The 15,727-nt window shown below is 31.6% G+C and overlaps 3 protein-coding genes across 3 annotated transcripts in view; all 3 read left to right on the plus strand.

The window, feature by feature from the left end:
- LOC138942908 (serine-enriched protein) overlaps positions 1-1,937 on the plus strand; it is a 9,275-nt gene extending 7,338 nt beyond the window's left edge. The window contains exon 10 of the mRNA XM_070313381.1: positions 1-1,937. This exon is cut by the window's left edge and continues 1,718 nt beyond it. The gene's annotated coding sequence lies outside the window, so the exon portion shown is untranslated.
- Positions 1,938-2,969: 1,032 nt separating this feature from the next.
- Positions 2,970-8,759, plus strand: LOC138942903 (alpha-amylase 1-like). Its single transcript, XM_070313376.1, has 5 exons — positions 2,970-3,193; positions 3,875-4,308; positions 6,689-7,073; positions 7,164-7,646; positions 7,726-8,759. The coding sequence occupies exons 1-5, from the start codon at positions 3,020-3,022 to the stop codon at positions 7,735-7,737; spliced, it is 1,488 nt and encodes a 495-aa protein (XP_070169477.1). The 5' UTR covers positions 2,970-3,019; the 3' UTR covers positions 7,738-8,759.
- Positions 8,760-9,949: 1,190 nt separating this feature from the next.
- LOC138942894 (alpha-amylase 2-like) lies at positions 9,950-12,688 on the plus strand. Its single transcript, XM_070313364.1, has 5 exons — positions 9,950-10,159; positions 10,500-10,930; positions 11,171-11,537; positions 11,643-12,131; positions 12,471-12,688. The coding sequence occupies exons 1-5, from the start codon at positions 9,989-9,991 to the stop codon at positions 12,483-12,485; spliced, it is 1,473 nt and encodes a 490-aa protein (XP_070169465.1). The 5' UTR covers positions 9,950-9,988; the 3' UTR covers positions 12,486-12,688.
- The last annotated feature ends 3,039 nt before the right edge of the window (positions 12,689-15,727 follow it).

Genomic DNA, 15,727 nt, shown 5'->3' on the forward strand with positions numbered 1-15,727 from the left:
CAAATAAATAATCGAATGAGATATATGTGCGTCTAGAGATGTATTTTTGTTATATATATTATAATTTATTATTTATATATTATATTTTTATATCCATTTGCATACAATTCATCTCATCCCATTATTATTTTTTGTCTCTAATTTATTATAAACTATATAAACTGTCATCACATTCTCAGACTTTATACTTTTTATTATTATTCTTACTGAATTCTTATCACATTTTTATTATTAATCAACGAAACCACATTATTATTAAACTTTTCACTATGACATATCCAATGTGGCTACAATAACGATCTCAGAGAAATACTATATACGCTTGTTAAAAATAGATCTGATACTATATAACCAAGATACGGAATAAATTCCGTATCATTTCTGGACAACGTGGACGGTGATCTGATAGTATAATGAATGATTGGAGAGAGCTCGATGTTGCCGTAGGCGCTTTTCTAGACATTAGTACTAAAAAAAAATTCACTTTTTCAATTGCACCATCAATAATCAGAAACCAGAGATCGTAGCAAAGCTATGGTTCGGATAAACAATAGAAGTCTGAATACTTGCCAGATAAATTTCGCTGAAACGAATGCTATTGCCGTAGTATTTAACTAGATGTAATTGCATGCGAATATATACGATAAGTTATATTTCAGTCCGTTGTAAATAAACAAGACATATTAAAAATTACACGCGTGTTCTTGATAACGACGTTTAAAAATCAGTCCGGTAAAAAAATTATCACTTTAATTTTTGAGCGAAATTTAATAAGAGCATAGATCAAAATACAAGACGTCAACAACAGTTAAGTGTAAAACATTAAAGGCAGCTGTGTTTGTCACCATACGTAATGTTTTATTATTGTTGTTATTCGTAGCTTGATTGCGTAGATGTTAATGACATGTTTATGAGTGTGGACACATTTATCTGTCTATGTATCATTGTCTGTTTGTGCGCAGCGATATTTCTATTGTTTTATACGTAAGACATATATCTAAAAAAAAAAAATATATATATATATAATATCGTTGACCTAATAGCGCGCGAGCTCCGCGTTATAATTTTAATCGATATTGCAATTGAGCTAAATGTAACGCGAAGTATTATGCAAACATTATTTTTGCTCGTTTAAGATGACTTTGATCAAAGCTAATTAACATGTTCACTGTCATCGACGCGCAGACGCGTCTAAATATTTTGCGCTTGTCACTACCGACACTTCTAAACGCCCAAAATTTTATACATCCTGTCTCTCGATGATCTTATCTCGCTAAAATCAATTTTTAAGAAAACTAAAATAAAATGTTTCTGGCAGAAATAAATTAGTAATAAACAATTAGTGATAGTAAACGTGTTAATTCAATGATTTCTTTATTTAATTTGCCATTTCGACGATTATATTAGTTTATATTTCATTATCTCTCGTGTTTACAAAATTTAATATTATTATCGTTGGTCTTCCATATCTATCTTTATTTTATAATAATAACGCACACATGAAAGAATGTTCCTTCGTTGAATACAGATTTGATAACAGGTAATATATTGTATGCGTGTTGTGTAATTTTAGTTTAAATTCTATATATTAATTAAGAAATACATATTTAGTCTTTTGTACATGTGTACCTTTCCCTTTTTTAGCAAGAGAAAGAAAGAGAGAGAGAGAGAGAGAGAGAGAGAGAGAGAGATATCCTATATAAAAGATATACCATACAAATATTTTTTTGTCTTAAAAAAATGAAACAGAGTTTTATGGAATTGTATAAAGTTCTCGTTGGCGGTCGATATAATTCTATCTAAAGTTCGATCTATCTACTACTGTGATATACCGTAGCCAAATTAGTCCAAGTATAAATAAAAAAAGACGTGATGTCAGAAAGGTCCTTTATTTTACCTCATGATTTTTAAGCGTCTGTAAATGTTCGTAATTAAATATCTATATGATAGAAAAAGATAATAAAATTGTCATAGTTACAAAAAACTCGCTTGTTGTCTCGATTACAATGGTATTCATGTTATATATATATATATATATATATATGTATATATATTTTTTTTTTTATAAATCTCTCGCACGCATCGCGTAATTCGCTCTACACATAGATTACGATATTGTTATTTGCTCCATCGTATTTCTTCGCGCGGCTCGCGTGGCAAATGCTGAGCAGTCAACGAGATGATAAATCGCAGACAAATAATTCGAAATAAAAAGCAAAAGGCGTTGCGTCAAAAAAATCGATGAATATTATTGTGACATTTTGCACCCGTGCCTTTGCCGACCTTATTGTTTCCTGATCGACTCGACTCGTTAAGAGCGTCAGATGGTAAGCGCATCGCAAATAATTATCTTTCCAGCATCCCGATTATGCTTATGATATGAAATATCGCGAGATTTAGTCTGTCCCGATTTATCAATCCTGCCATCTGCTATTGAAGCTGTCGCGTCAGTGTCAATGGCCTTTTAAAAAGGCTGATAATTCCAATCAGACGCTATCAAAAGAAAAATATATAATTGGATTAACGATTTTCACTACGATATTATACGAGCAAGATTTAAAGAGACGCAAATAATATATGTCGGATGAATTCTACTTAAATTTAACTAATATTTATGAAAAAAATCGTACGTAACGTACGTCAAGTATGTTTTTTTTTTAGCTATTTTCCAAACAGTTTGCACGATACGGTATCGTTAATTTTTCAATATTAAACCATAACAACCAATTGTTACCTGCCATAATATCATCTTGACCATCACTAATTAATGTTGTTTCCTTAAAAAAATGACATATACGATGACGATTATTAATTTGCTCTATTAACATTAACTAATAACATACATTATATTATCGCATCACTTCCATCTATCATGATTAATAATCGTGCGAGCGGAAAAGTTTTATCAGTAACGTAGCTTTCTATAAATTGTCAGTCAGAGCGTGGAAACTATCAAACCATTAGAGTCAGAGCGTGGAAACTCAGAGCATTACAGTTAATTCTCAAGTTTAGCATCGCGATGTCATTCTTCGTTCTAATTTTTACATCTTTCCTGGCGATCGCATTCGCCCAGAAGGATCCGCATTACGTGGATGGCAGAACAACTATGGTTCATTTGTTCGAATGGAAATTCAACGACATTGCCAAAGAATGCGAGGATTTCCTTGGTCCAAAGGGCTACGGTGGTGTACAAGTATGTATAATGAATTATGTAGTATGAATTATTTTTATTGTGCATAAAATTTTAGATATTAATAATATTATTAACTAATTTCACACAAATCGAAAGATTTTTCTATGTATGAAAGTATTCAGATAAAGTGTTCGAGAAAAACACTTAAGAGGTATAGTAAGATATAGTAGATAAGATAAGATATTTCAACATTATTATATCCCTTTCATTTAAAAAGACACGAGTATTCTTCACATAAAAATAATAAACTTTTTTTCATATAATCTTTTTATAACAGTATCAAAGTGTCTTTAAATATCTCTGTGTGTTTACATTTTTCTTAATCTATTTCTTTAAATCATCTACGTATTATTAACAGACGCGAGTGTATTTTGTTTGAAATAATTTGAAAGCCAATGATATATATATATATATATATATTATAAATAAAAAAAAGAAAGAACAATAAAAATTATCTAATTTACCCTGTAAATTAAAATTATTTTTGTTAAGATCGTTCTCACTCTTTCTCACACATTAACATAAAATAATACATGTATTTTTGAGAGGTGGATATAAAAAATAGAATCAGTGCTGTTTTTAGCGCTAAAAATTACGTATGTGTGTATTTTAAAAAATATGATAGAAGATAAATTTGTATCGTTTTTCTCTTATAAAACGAGATTTCTCCTATAAATATAGGTTTCTCCCATAAACGAGAATCTCGTAATAAAGGACAGACCCTGGTTCGAGAGATATCAGCCAATCTCCTATAAGATTATTAGTCGATCCGGAAACGAATTCGAATTTAAAAACATGATAGACAGATGTAAAAAAGCCGGTGTACAGATATACGTCGATGCGATCGTTAATCACATGACAGCGAATGCACAACCCGCGTACGGCACCGATGGCACATTAGTAGATCCGAAAAACTTCAATTATCCGGGAGTCCCGTATAGTTCACAGGACTTCCATACACCTCCATGCCAAATCCAGAATTATAACAATGCAACCGAGGTTCGAGACTGTGAACTGTCCGGCCTTCACGATCTCGATCAGAGCAAGGATCATGTTCGAAGTAAAATAATTGAATTTTTCAATAGGGTCATCGATCTTGGTGCCACTGGCTTGCGGTAACTATACATATATTTAATTCTATACATTTACAATATAATTTTCCTTTTTTTATCAAGAATCATTGACGGAAAGATTGATATCTTTGATATAAAAGTTATTTGATTCATGAAAAATATTAAAAGACTTTTTTTTATCGACTGCTTTTAAATGGTGTGCTTTTTAATGATAACAAATCCTATGGCGTACTATTTATATTCTTTTTACAATCTGTCCAAGTTAAATTAAGCAGAAAAGACATAATATTGATTAAGCCATTTTCAATAACGATCGCGCTTATGCAAAATCTTTATCTGCGCGCAATATCAACGTACGACGGATGCACATTTCTTTGCGGCAAAAAATATATATACATATATATGTGCGATGAGACGTAAAATCTTCCATCTCTCTCACCCCCCATGCATGAAAAGTAAACTCACGAGATACACTCTGCAGCACCATCCCTGTTTCTCTCTTTTTTTCTTTCTCTTCTTTTTGCGCCGAAGACTGATGATATTTAATATTAAACTGGACGAGAGCGGTGCCGCGCTGCAGTGGCCCGACTCGTCTGGTAGCATTAATAAATGAGAGACATCAGCTTTTAATTACGCATCTCCCTCGTAATTGTAACCTGCAGCGAAATCGTACCATCTCTCGTATCGAACCGGTGGCTTTACGACCGGAAGAGCGATATACGCGTCGGGAATGATAACGGAGCGCGATAGCGTCTTTACGGGGATTGCGGCTACGCATCTCGCATCCGCGGATTGCGAATGTCTTGCACATATCACGAAAAGGAATGTGACGTTGATCGTGCGTATTAAGAAATCTTGACGGATACAAAAGTGCGTTAAAGTCACGATGCGCGTACAGAAGAAACAAATTTGTCCTGGCACATATTTTATTTTCTCGTAGCAAATTATTCATTAATTATTAATATAAATAGCAAAAACTGTTTATGATATTTCAAAAATAGTTTTTCTAAAAATGTGCACGTTATCCATAATATCCATATTATTCCTAATAATATAGATTGATTCTTATTATCAGCAAAACAGTGATAATTTCAATATAAATGAGATAAACTATGTTATTTCAATCTGCATTGTTACAAATATAAATTTACTCAACAAGATTCTCCTATTATTTATTTATTAATAAAATAGAAAAATATTGATAAAAATATTAGCCTTAAAATAAAATATATCGTTTTGCAGCGATAACAAAATTCTTTCTTTTCATATTTCGTTTGCGCGAAATTATGAATGTGTCGGACGTAATGCGATGAAATTATTACGATTTAATATCATATCTTTAATTTGCAATGTAATATTATTTGAAACAGTATACTATAAAGAAAGCGAGGTAGTGATAATCTCATTAAATAATAAGAATTGTAATATCAATTTTATCTTTCTTACGTCTACATCTTCTTGCTTGAATCAAATTACGTATGCCCGGTTTAAAATCGCAGCAATAATTTTATTTCTTTTATAATACGCGTATACGATATTGTGATATAAATTCTATTGCGATAAATACTTTCCAGAAAATATAAATATGCAGCAATGATTCGGGCGTTTTAAATAATTCGGCCAATTAATACGTAGTCGCGGCAGCTCGTAAATAAATTAACTCTCTCTACTCTAACTATCGCGTGTTATCCGCAGGTAAATTACAACGCATATAAATAACGTTACTTCGTCGCATCATTTTCCACGGGTTGCAATGAACTTTGACCTTCGGTGCGTTAGCTACCATGTTGCATTAACACGGCAGCAAGAAGAACGCCTTTGGCAAATACAGAGATGATCGCGAATGCGATTAAATTCAACGAAGTTCGCGATACCCAGGAGCGAATAATAAAAATTTTAATTGAATAGCGTTAATGAATTTAACGAGTTGATTCCTCATAATTTGGCATGGAAATAACTGTCTGGGATGCTGAACCTCTGACCAAAGCCGTGTTAGCTCCCGACCCTGCTTGCGAAATAAAAAGTATTCGAAAATTAGCGGCCTCTGTAATAAGACATCTGCAATAAGAACAGTAAAAAGCATCAGAGAATCTTGCATTTCTCGATGCAACTTTGCATGATCCTATGCACGATCCTGTTGAGAAAATTCGCGAATTAATTACCTTTTACACACACTTCTTGGATAATAATAATGATTTACAAGAAGCAATGTTGCAATTTTTATTTGTAAAATAATATCGCCTTACTTTTCTTTTTATATTATTAAATTTAAATATTTCTCACCATCATAAATAGATTTTTACGCGCGCTTTTCTGCGATTTTTATTGATAGACACATTTCACTAGCATAATGGTTTATAATTATTATTAATACATGCTAAAAAAATATGTTGAATTTTTTCCTATTTTAATATTTTTATAGCATTGACGCAGCTAAACACATGTGGCCACGAGATCTAGAGATTATCTACAACAGGATTAAAGGTCTGTCCACCGAAAGTGAATTTTTACCGTTTGCGCGACCTTATATCTATCAAGAAGTCATCGATCTCGGTGGCGAGGCCGTTAGCAAATTCGAGTATAACGAATTTGCAAATGTCATTGAGTTTCAATACGGAATAATTTTGGGTAGTATGTTCCGTGGTCAGGACAAATTATCGAGACTGGAAACGTTCAATGATCCGAAAGCTTGGAGAATGTTATCTTCCGATGACGCGTTAGTCATGGTTGATAATCATGATAATCAGAGAGGCCACGGTGCCGGTGGTTCCACTATTCTAACGTATAAAGACCCAAAACCATACAAGGTAGAATTCGATGCTTCGAGATAACGATATTTATAAGTACGAACGAGATATTTTAATATAATAATACAAATTCTTTAATATTAATCGCAGATGGCGATAGCCTTTATGCTTGCCTATCCTTATGGTCATCCTCGAGTCATGAGTTCCTTCGCCTTTAACGATCCCAGTCAAGGACCACCGGCAAATTCGGATGGCAGCATCATTTCGCCTGAAATTTCCAATGATCAATGCATCAACGGTTGGGTCTGCGAACATAGATGGCCGCAGATTTACCACATGGTCCAATTCCGCAATCTAGTCAACGATGAGCCAGTGGAGAACTGGTGGAGCAATGGAAACAATCAGATCGCCTTCTCCCGTGGCTCTAAAGGTTTCATCGCTCTTAACGCCAAGGACGATCTCCGCGAACAGTTGCAAACTGGATTGCCCGCCGGTACTTATTGCGATGTCATAACGGGAGACGTCGTCGACGGCCAATGCACAGGAAAGTCAGTGGTGGTTGAAGACGATGGTCGCGCTAATATTGAAATTTTATCAAATCAGTCGGAAGGCGTGCTCGCTCTTCATATACAGGTCAGTACGATAAGAAGTGATAAGCCGAAATATTTCAAACACACGATTGTGCGTTATCTAAAGTTTTGTACGATTACAGGCGAAACTGTGAGGCTCGTCGCGGTCAATAAACTTGGGAAAACAACATTTTATAATTTCGCACGTAACTAGCATAAAATCTGCATGTAGACTGCACAAATATAAATGTGTTATCGAATAAAAATATATGCAAATATATTGCTTTCTTTATAGAGATAAATATCACATTGAGGACACAAATATATTAAAATTCCTGTTATAAGTTTCAAGTTTAGTACAGATACGTATCATTTGCAAAAAAAAAAAAAAAAACTATTTAAGATAAACATCACTTTAGAGATAAACTGAGCTCATTTTTCAATATTATTGACTTTATCTAAATCAAAATATATGCTTGTGCAAATATCGCGCGAAATATCAAATAATACTATACACATCACAACTGAGATTATAGGTTTGGATAGTCAGAAAAATATCCAGAGATGGTTTGTTGGAATTTTTCAAAGTCTGGACAAATTAAGATTTTAGGCGGACTTTTATTTTATTATTTTGAATAGCTTGATATGCGACAGCTTCCTTATAGATAGCTTTTTTGAGGAACATGTTCTCTGTTTTTACAGTGTTTTTAGTACAGCAAAAAATCTCAAGTTAATTAAATTAAAACTTATTATTCTGCAGATTAAGATGGTTTTGTCACGCCTGAAACTTTTGGCACAGTATTGCCCGATATATATTTCAATGGTTACTTGATGTAATCTTACTTTAAGTGTTACACACTCTTCCGTATTTGTCTCAATACCTACTGCAATCGGATGTAATATGATAACTTTCTAATTTAGTACGTAATTAATTTGTTTTGTCAAGAAAAAATGTACAACTAAGCACAATTTTTGCATCTGCACAGAGAAATGTGCACAGAATGTAGTCTTAAGACAAAAAATGCGTAATAAACATACCTTGTAAAGATAAAATTGCCACGAATGATTGTGCAGCCATTTTCACAATGTTTCCCAATCACACAATATTATAATTATACATAAAAAATAGAGTGCAAATATGTATTTATCAGAAGCAAGAGAAATTTATGATGGCAATTTCATTATTCAAAACATATTATACCAATTAAAGCGATATGTGAATCCCAAGAAATAAATAGTGCATTTTGCAATATATAATGTAAAACTGCAATTAATATTTTCTTACTGTTATTGTACTAGATAATACTATTGTATATGATGTTTGCATTCATTTCTTTTTCTTCTAATCTCTCTTTCCTTTAAAGTTGCAGCGCACGATTTATTACTTTTTCTCAACAAATAATAAAGTTTTATAATTATATTTTAATTATTATTATATTAATTTAATAAGAAAGAAAAAATGCATAAAAGATCACACTTTATCGATTTTATCGTCAGTTAGGTATGTTGTAGGGAAGGTTGTCTTGATTAATTTCCCGCAAAAATCAAGTGGAGGTATTGGTTTAGAAGATATAACGAAGTTTGACAACATAATTTATGGACGCCGTAAACTTTACTGTTTTCAACGTCAGTTTAATGTATTTAAGAAAAAGCATTAAAATTGTTACAGCGAAATACAACCGATCCTTTTGAAAAAGAACAATCGCATGAGAGCACATCTCAGTATTCGTCTTTAATAGATATTATAATAAAAAAGTAAATGTATGCATAAACATGCATGAAATCTTAACAGATATCTTGTCACGCCAAAAATTCGCTAACACATAAAAAACATTATTGTTTGTTGAGAAAGAGTAATAAACTATATTGCGCTGCAAGTTTAAAATAAAGAAAAATCGAGAGAGAGAAAAATAAATATAAACATCAAGATATTTATTAATTCGCATAATAAAAAATCGAGTTTTATATAATTTTAATAGTATATTTATTCAGAAAATACCGATCTCTCTTAAAGTTTCCGATAAAATTCCTCAAGTTAAGTTCGTACTTTCCTGCCGTATTGTCCCGAGATAACAACGGTCAGATCACGCACGTTTACGTACATATTATTACAACTGCAACCTTGACTGTTGACACTTTATCGATTGATTAGATCATTGTAATTAATTAGACAGCTTACATAAGTAAACCATTTTAATTAATTAGACAGCTTGCGACATTTATCGATTCGTGCGATAAACATGTTTTATCAGCACGACCAATGGCGCAATACAATGTAAGCCGCAGGAGTTGCCGGTAAAAACATCACGTGCGGTCGCATAGCAAGGCAATATTGACCTTCGGACAAACTGATCGGCACGGTTATAAAATCTCGGTGACTGATAGTTCGCGGCATTATTGTGCATAATGTATGTGCTAATGTGCGCGTTAACAATACTATCGGCGGTGATTGCTCAGAAAGAACCGCATTATGTGAACGGCCACGATGGAATGGTGCATCTTTTCGAATGGAAATGGCCAGACATTGCGGCAGAGTGCGAAAATTTTCTGGGTCCTTTAGGGTTCGGTGGTGTGCAGGTGAGCGATATTAAAGAGAGAAGAATTATATTAGAAGTAGATAGTGACAGGAAAATTTCAGAGAGATTTTCCACAAAAGGTTTTATAATTAATATTTTCTGCTTTTTTTAAATCTGGGAATTAAAAAAATAATATTGTATTAAATATACAAAAAGATGTTAAATTTATTAATTATTTTTATAGATTTATTTTTTAAAATGTATTATTGAATATCGATAATATGTATTATCGAAGAAATAAATTTTTTTGCATAAGCAGAGAAAAAAGAAGAGAGCAAATACGTCAACCCTCGCAATATATTGTACAATCGAATGAATAATATCCCTATAAATTGATATAGGTCTCTCCGCTACAAGAAAACGTAATTGTAGACAACAGACCATGGTGGGAGCGCTATCAGCCTATATCTTACATCTGGCGTACGAGATCGGGTACATCGGAGCAATTCAAAGATATGGTTCGTAGATGTAACAACGCTGGTGTGAGAATTTACGTCGACGTAGTATTCAATCACATGACCGGTGATCACAAAGTAACAATGGGTACCGGCGGTTCGACGGCGAATACATTCAACTTCAGTTATCAGGCAGTACCGTACACAATAGTTGATTTTCACACACCATGCGAAATTAACAATTACCAGAATGCAACGAACGTGCGGGATTGCCAATTGGTCGGTCTGCACGATCTTGATCAATCGAAAGAATTTGTCAGGGAGAAGATCGTCGCTTTTATGAACGACGCAATCGAAGCTGGAGTCGCCGGTTTTCGGTATGCAGAATTTTTGGGGAATTTATGTGATTTTATTACAATATTTTTCAAATATTCTTCACGATATTCTATGAAATTTTCATCAAAAAATAAATTAAAAAAAAATAATTTTACTATTATTTTAAAGCAACAACAAAAATATACTAATAATATTTTTAAGTTAAAAAAAATATTAGCAAAACGAGATATGTGTACGAATCTGTCAAATATAAAAGAGTCCCATTAATTTTTGGATTTCAGAGTAGACGCAGCTAAACATATGTGGCCGAACGATCTTAAAGTGATTTACTCTCGGCTGAAGAATCTTAATTCCGAGCATTATTTTGACGTAGACGCACGACCTTATATATTTCAAGAGGTGATTGATTATGGCGGTGAAGCAATCAGCAAATATGAATACAACAGTTTTGGCGGGGTGACGGAATTCCGGAATGGCATGGAAATCAGCAACGCCTTGACAGGACACAATCAATTGAAATGGTTCGTCAACTGGGGAGAAGCTTGGGGGCTGTTACCATCGCAGGATGCCCTGATATTTATTGACAATCATGATACTCAACGGAGCAACTCCAACATACTCACCTACAAATCATCGAGATTGTACAAGGTAAGTAATTTTCAGAGAAATTAAAAATCAAAGAAATTAAATCAAAATAAAGAAGCTCAGCTATATTCTTATGCGGATACAATAGCAAGCGATCGTGCATTGCAGATGGCCGTTGCCTTCATGCTGGCGCATCCTTATGGAATCCCGCGTATTATGAGCTCCTTTGACTTCAACGATTTCAACGAAGGCCCACCTTACGACTCCGCCGGAAACACTCTGTCTCCCATTATCAATTCTGATAATACCTGTGACAACGGCTGGATCTGCGAGCATCGGTGGCGTCAGATTTACAATATGGTGCGCTTTCGAAATGCCGTCAATAAAACCAGTATCAATAATTGGTGGGACAATGGCCAGAACCAAATCGCCTTCTGTCGCGGAAATGCCGGATTTATCGCGATCAATAGTGATCACTTTGACTTCAAGCAGACTCTCTTTACCTGCCTGCAACCTGGTACTTACTGCGACGTCATTTCTGGAAACTTGGTAAACAACAAGTGTACCGGTAAAGTCGTGACAGTGGATGAAGATAGCAAAGCTTACATACAAATTTTGACATGGGAGGAAGACGGTGTACTCGCTATTCATAAAGGGGTAAATATACCTTTTGTGCGACGTTTAATTCTGTCAAACGTGATATTTTACTGCATTTGCGAGTACTTATATGTTTAATTATAATACTCGATAACTTGATATAATCTCATATTTAAAATAAGCACTTTTATCGCAATATTACTCTTGTATCTATCTTATCGCACTAATATAATTTTAGAATTTGTTTTAAATAATATAATTCTCGATACTAGTATTATCTGCAATAAGACTTCTTGCACAATGACAGTTATTATCACGTGTACAGGAAATAGAATTTAATCATACATCTTAATTGCTTATTATATAACGTATCTTTTAATAATCGATTTCTCTTTGCAGTCCAGAGTACCATGATGAAGATCTGATTGTACGAGCAAGATAAAAATAAAAAAATATAAAAATATTTTGATATTATAACTTCTTATTATGTATATGTGTATATGTGGTACAGTATATAATTTATATATATATAACATATATAAATATAAAAAATATTATGTAAAATATTATGTAAAATATTGCAATAAATTAAAAAAAAATAATTATCTTCGATTAATCATGGCAACTATATGAGAATTAAAAGATTGTAAATTTGTAAATGAGTAAAATATGAGTAAAATATTGTATAATGTAACATATCAATGGAATGCGTCGTGACTAATCTTTTAATTAGTTTAATTTTTATTCTAGCTATTTTATATATCGCCTGATTCTGGAGAATACATCGTTATTGTTATTTTCCGCTTACCGTTTTATCAAATCCAATAATATATCTATATGCGCGTCGTCGTGCCAGCTAAAATTGCATATAATATTCATATTTCCTATAAATAATATTCATAAAAATATAAAATATGATTAGTAAAAAATAAAAAAATGTAATACACATGTGCTATTTTTCAACAATGTTTATTTTAACAGAAACAATGTACTGTGTTTTTCCTCTTTTCACCATTAATTTCTACTATACACGATATGACAATAAAGGTAAAACTAACATTACTCTCATGTTTTATGATTGTTGAGAATATATGTAACTGCCAGATAATTCGATCAAATTCAAATCTATAACTAGATTAAAAAGAGGAATATTAACAAGATGTATATACCGTAAATATAATAAAATATCCCTTAAGTTTCTTGAAAATTCTAGTCAAGTTAAAATAATATTTAATAAATAAAAGCAATATTTTTTACCGACAAAAATTTAATAGACGATCATCGATGATCATCTATGTCTATGTAGTGAGCCATTAGCAATGTCGTATTATGAAATATAGGAAACTGATTAATCATTCGTTAATGTATTATATATCCACCACAATTCGCCACAAATGTTTTTCACTATTAATAAACATTTATTAAAGAGAAGTATATTATTATAAAATATATTTACACCAGTTCTTTATATTACAAATATTTTAATTAAATGATAAATTTATAAGTCACTTGGTAATAGTCTCAAAAATTAGTTAGGAATAATAAGATTCTGTATAGAAAATAATTACAGGTCATACTTGACAAATAGAAAATCTCAGAGAAATACAATTAATAAATTAAAATTTAATACACCTGCGTATATATATATATATATATATATATATATATATATATTTATATTATATGCCAAAAAGATAGAGAAAGAGAGAGAATATTGTGTGTATATAATTTATGTTAATGTTTTATTTTATTAGAACTCTGTCGCACAGAGTTAAATTATAGAAAGCTGGAAATTTAATGCTTCAAAATCCGCAAAAGTATCAGGATAACACAAATATGCAAAGAGGTAGCGAAGAAATAAATTATAGAAAACGGGAAATTTAATGCTTTAAATTATAGAAAGTTCTTCACGTCTAACATATTCTTCGCTTACATCTCGTCTACCGTTAAAAATATCGATATTATTCAAGAAAGACATTGTTCTACATGATCTCCGATACATGGATTGACGTATTAGATTATTAAAATTAATAAGATGACGATTATTAAAGCGATAAAGCGGGCCGAAATGGCGTCGCTTTTACCGAAATCATTTCGTCAGATACATTATTCGCTTTGATTTCGATTACCGTTAAAGATATCAATATTATTCAAAAAAGACATTGTTCTATATGCTCTCCGCTACAAGGATTGACGCAATAAAATTTTAAAATTAATAAGCTTACGATTATTAAAGCGATAAATCGAGCCGAAATCGCGACGCTTTTGCCGAAATTATATGCGTCAGATACATTATTCGCTTTGATTTCGGTTACCGTTAAAGATATCGATATTATTCAAGAAAGACATTGTTCTACATGATCTCCGCTACAAGGATTGACGCATTAAAATTTTAAAATTAATAAGCTTACGATTATTAAAGGGATTAAGCTGGCGAAAATCGCGACGTCTTTTCCTGGGTCATTCGCGTCTAATGAGTCTATCTCTTAAAGCACAGCAATCTTTAAAGAAATTAACGCGTCGTTCGGAACTACATTATTTTACTGCGTGCTATTGAAATTACGCCATTAATATTTTACGAATTGTATCTTTTTCTACGATGTGTTCATTAAAGGCGAAGCAGCCGTATATAAAGTCGTAAATAAATATAACTTTGATTATATTAAAGCTACATAGCGGGCCGAAATCGCGTCGCTTTTGCCGAAATCATTTGCGTCAGATACATTATTCGCTTTGATTTCGATTACCGTTAAAGATATCGATATTATTCAAAAAAGACATTGTTCTACATGATCTCCGCTACAAGAATTGACGCATTAGATTTTTAAAATTAATAAGATGACGATTATTAAAAGGATTAAGCTGGCGAAAATCGCGACGTCTTTTCCTGGGTCATTCGCGTCTAATGAGTCTATCTCTTAAAGCACAGCAATCTTTAAAGAAATTAATGCGTCGTTCGGAACTTTATTATATTATATTATTCAAGTTATAGCGTCTTTAATATTAATTTTTTCCTTAATAATTAATAATTTATTTTTTAACAATTATGACTTTTTTATTTTAAATTTTATCATATCTTTAATATTAAAATTAAGAATTCCCCCTTTTCATATATGAATACCTTTAATATCTTTAACTATGCCATGAAATACATTGTTTATCTTATTAACTATTCAAAAAGTTACTCCATTTTATATATTTTCAATTATTGAAATAGATAATTTATTCATATATTTTTTAATTCTTTCATCTTCATATATTTCTACCATTAAAATAATTAATTTACTTAATTTTAAAACTTTATTAACATACTCATAAATTAACCAAACCAGATGAATATTAATATTAATTTTTTTTTTAAATTTATTATGATTAATTTACATATTTATTTATAGGCTAATCTTATTTATTACTTGCTTTATTTTAAACTATCCTCTAATTTTTTTTTTAATAATTACTCCTATATTAATTTTAATTTAATATGCCTAATATTATCTCTTAATCTATCTAGAATCCCTAAAATTCTTTTATTTTAATGTATACTTACATTAATTTAATAAATATAACTGTATTTTTATTTATTTTTAAATCTAAACTTTTTAATAATATTTATTATTTTGAATTTAATTTTATTAATTATAAAAAATTACTATTAT

The sequence above is a fragment of the Polyergus mexicanus genome, unplaced genomic scaffold, assembly GCF_030449975.1.
Source record: "Polyergus mexicanus isolate NDT 795.1 unplaced genomic scaffold, iyPolMexi1.0 SCAF_24, whole genome shotgun sequence".
Taxonomy (NCBI): Eukaryota; Metazoa; Arthropoda; class Insecta; order Hymenoptera; family Formicidae; genus Polyergus; species Polyergus mexicanus.

Bases quoted from the DNA above. Each gene is read 5' to 3' on its own strand.
- LOC138942903 (XM_070313376.1), top strand. From the start codon at position 3,020: ATGTCATTCTTCGTTCTAATTTTTACATCTTTCCTGGCGATCGCATTC. The intron at 3,194-3,874 runs GTATGTATAATG...CTATAAATATAG, and splicing joins AGGGCTACGGTGGTGTACAA to GTTTCTCCCATAAACGAGAA. The intron at 4,309-6,688 runs GTAACTATACAT...ATATTTTTATAG, and splicing joins CTTGGTGCCACTGGCTTGCG to CATTGACGCAGCTAAACACA.
- LOC138942894 (XM_070313364.1), top strand. From the start codon at position 9,989: ATGTATGTGCTAATGTGCGCGTTAACAATACTATCGGCGGTGATTGCT. The intron at 10,160-10,499 runs GTGAGCGATATT...AAATTGATATAG, and splicing joins TAGGGTTCGGTGGTGTGCAG to GTCTCTCCGCTACAAGAAAA. The intron at 11,538-11,642 runs GTAAGTAATTTT...CGTGCATTGCAG, and splicing joins AATCATCGAGATTGTACAAG to ATGGCCGTTGCCTTCATGCT.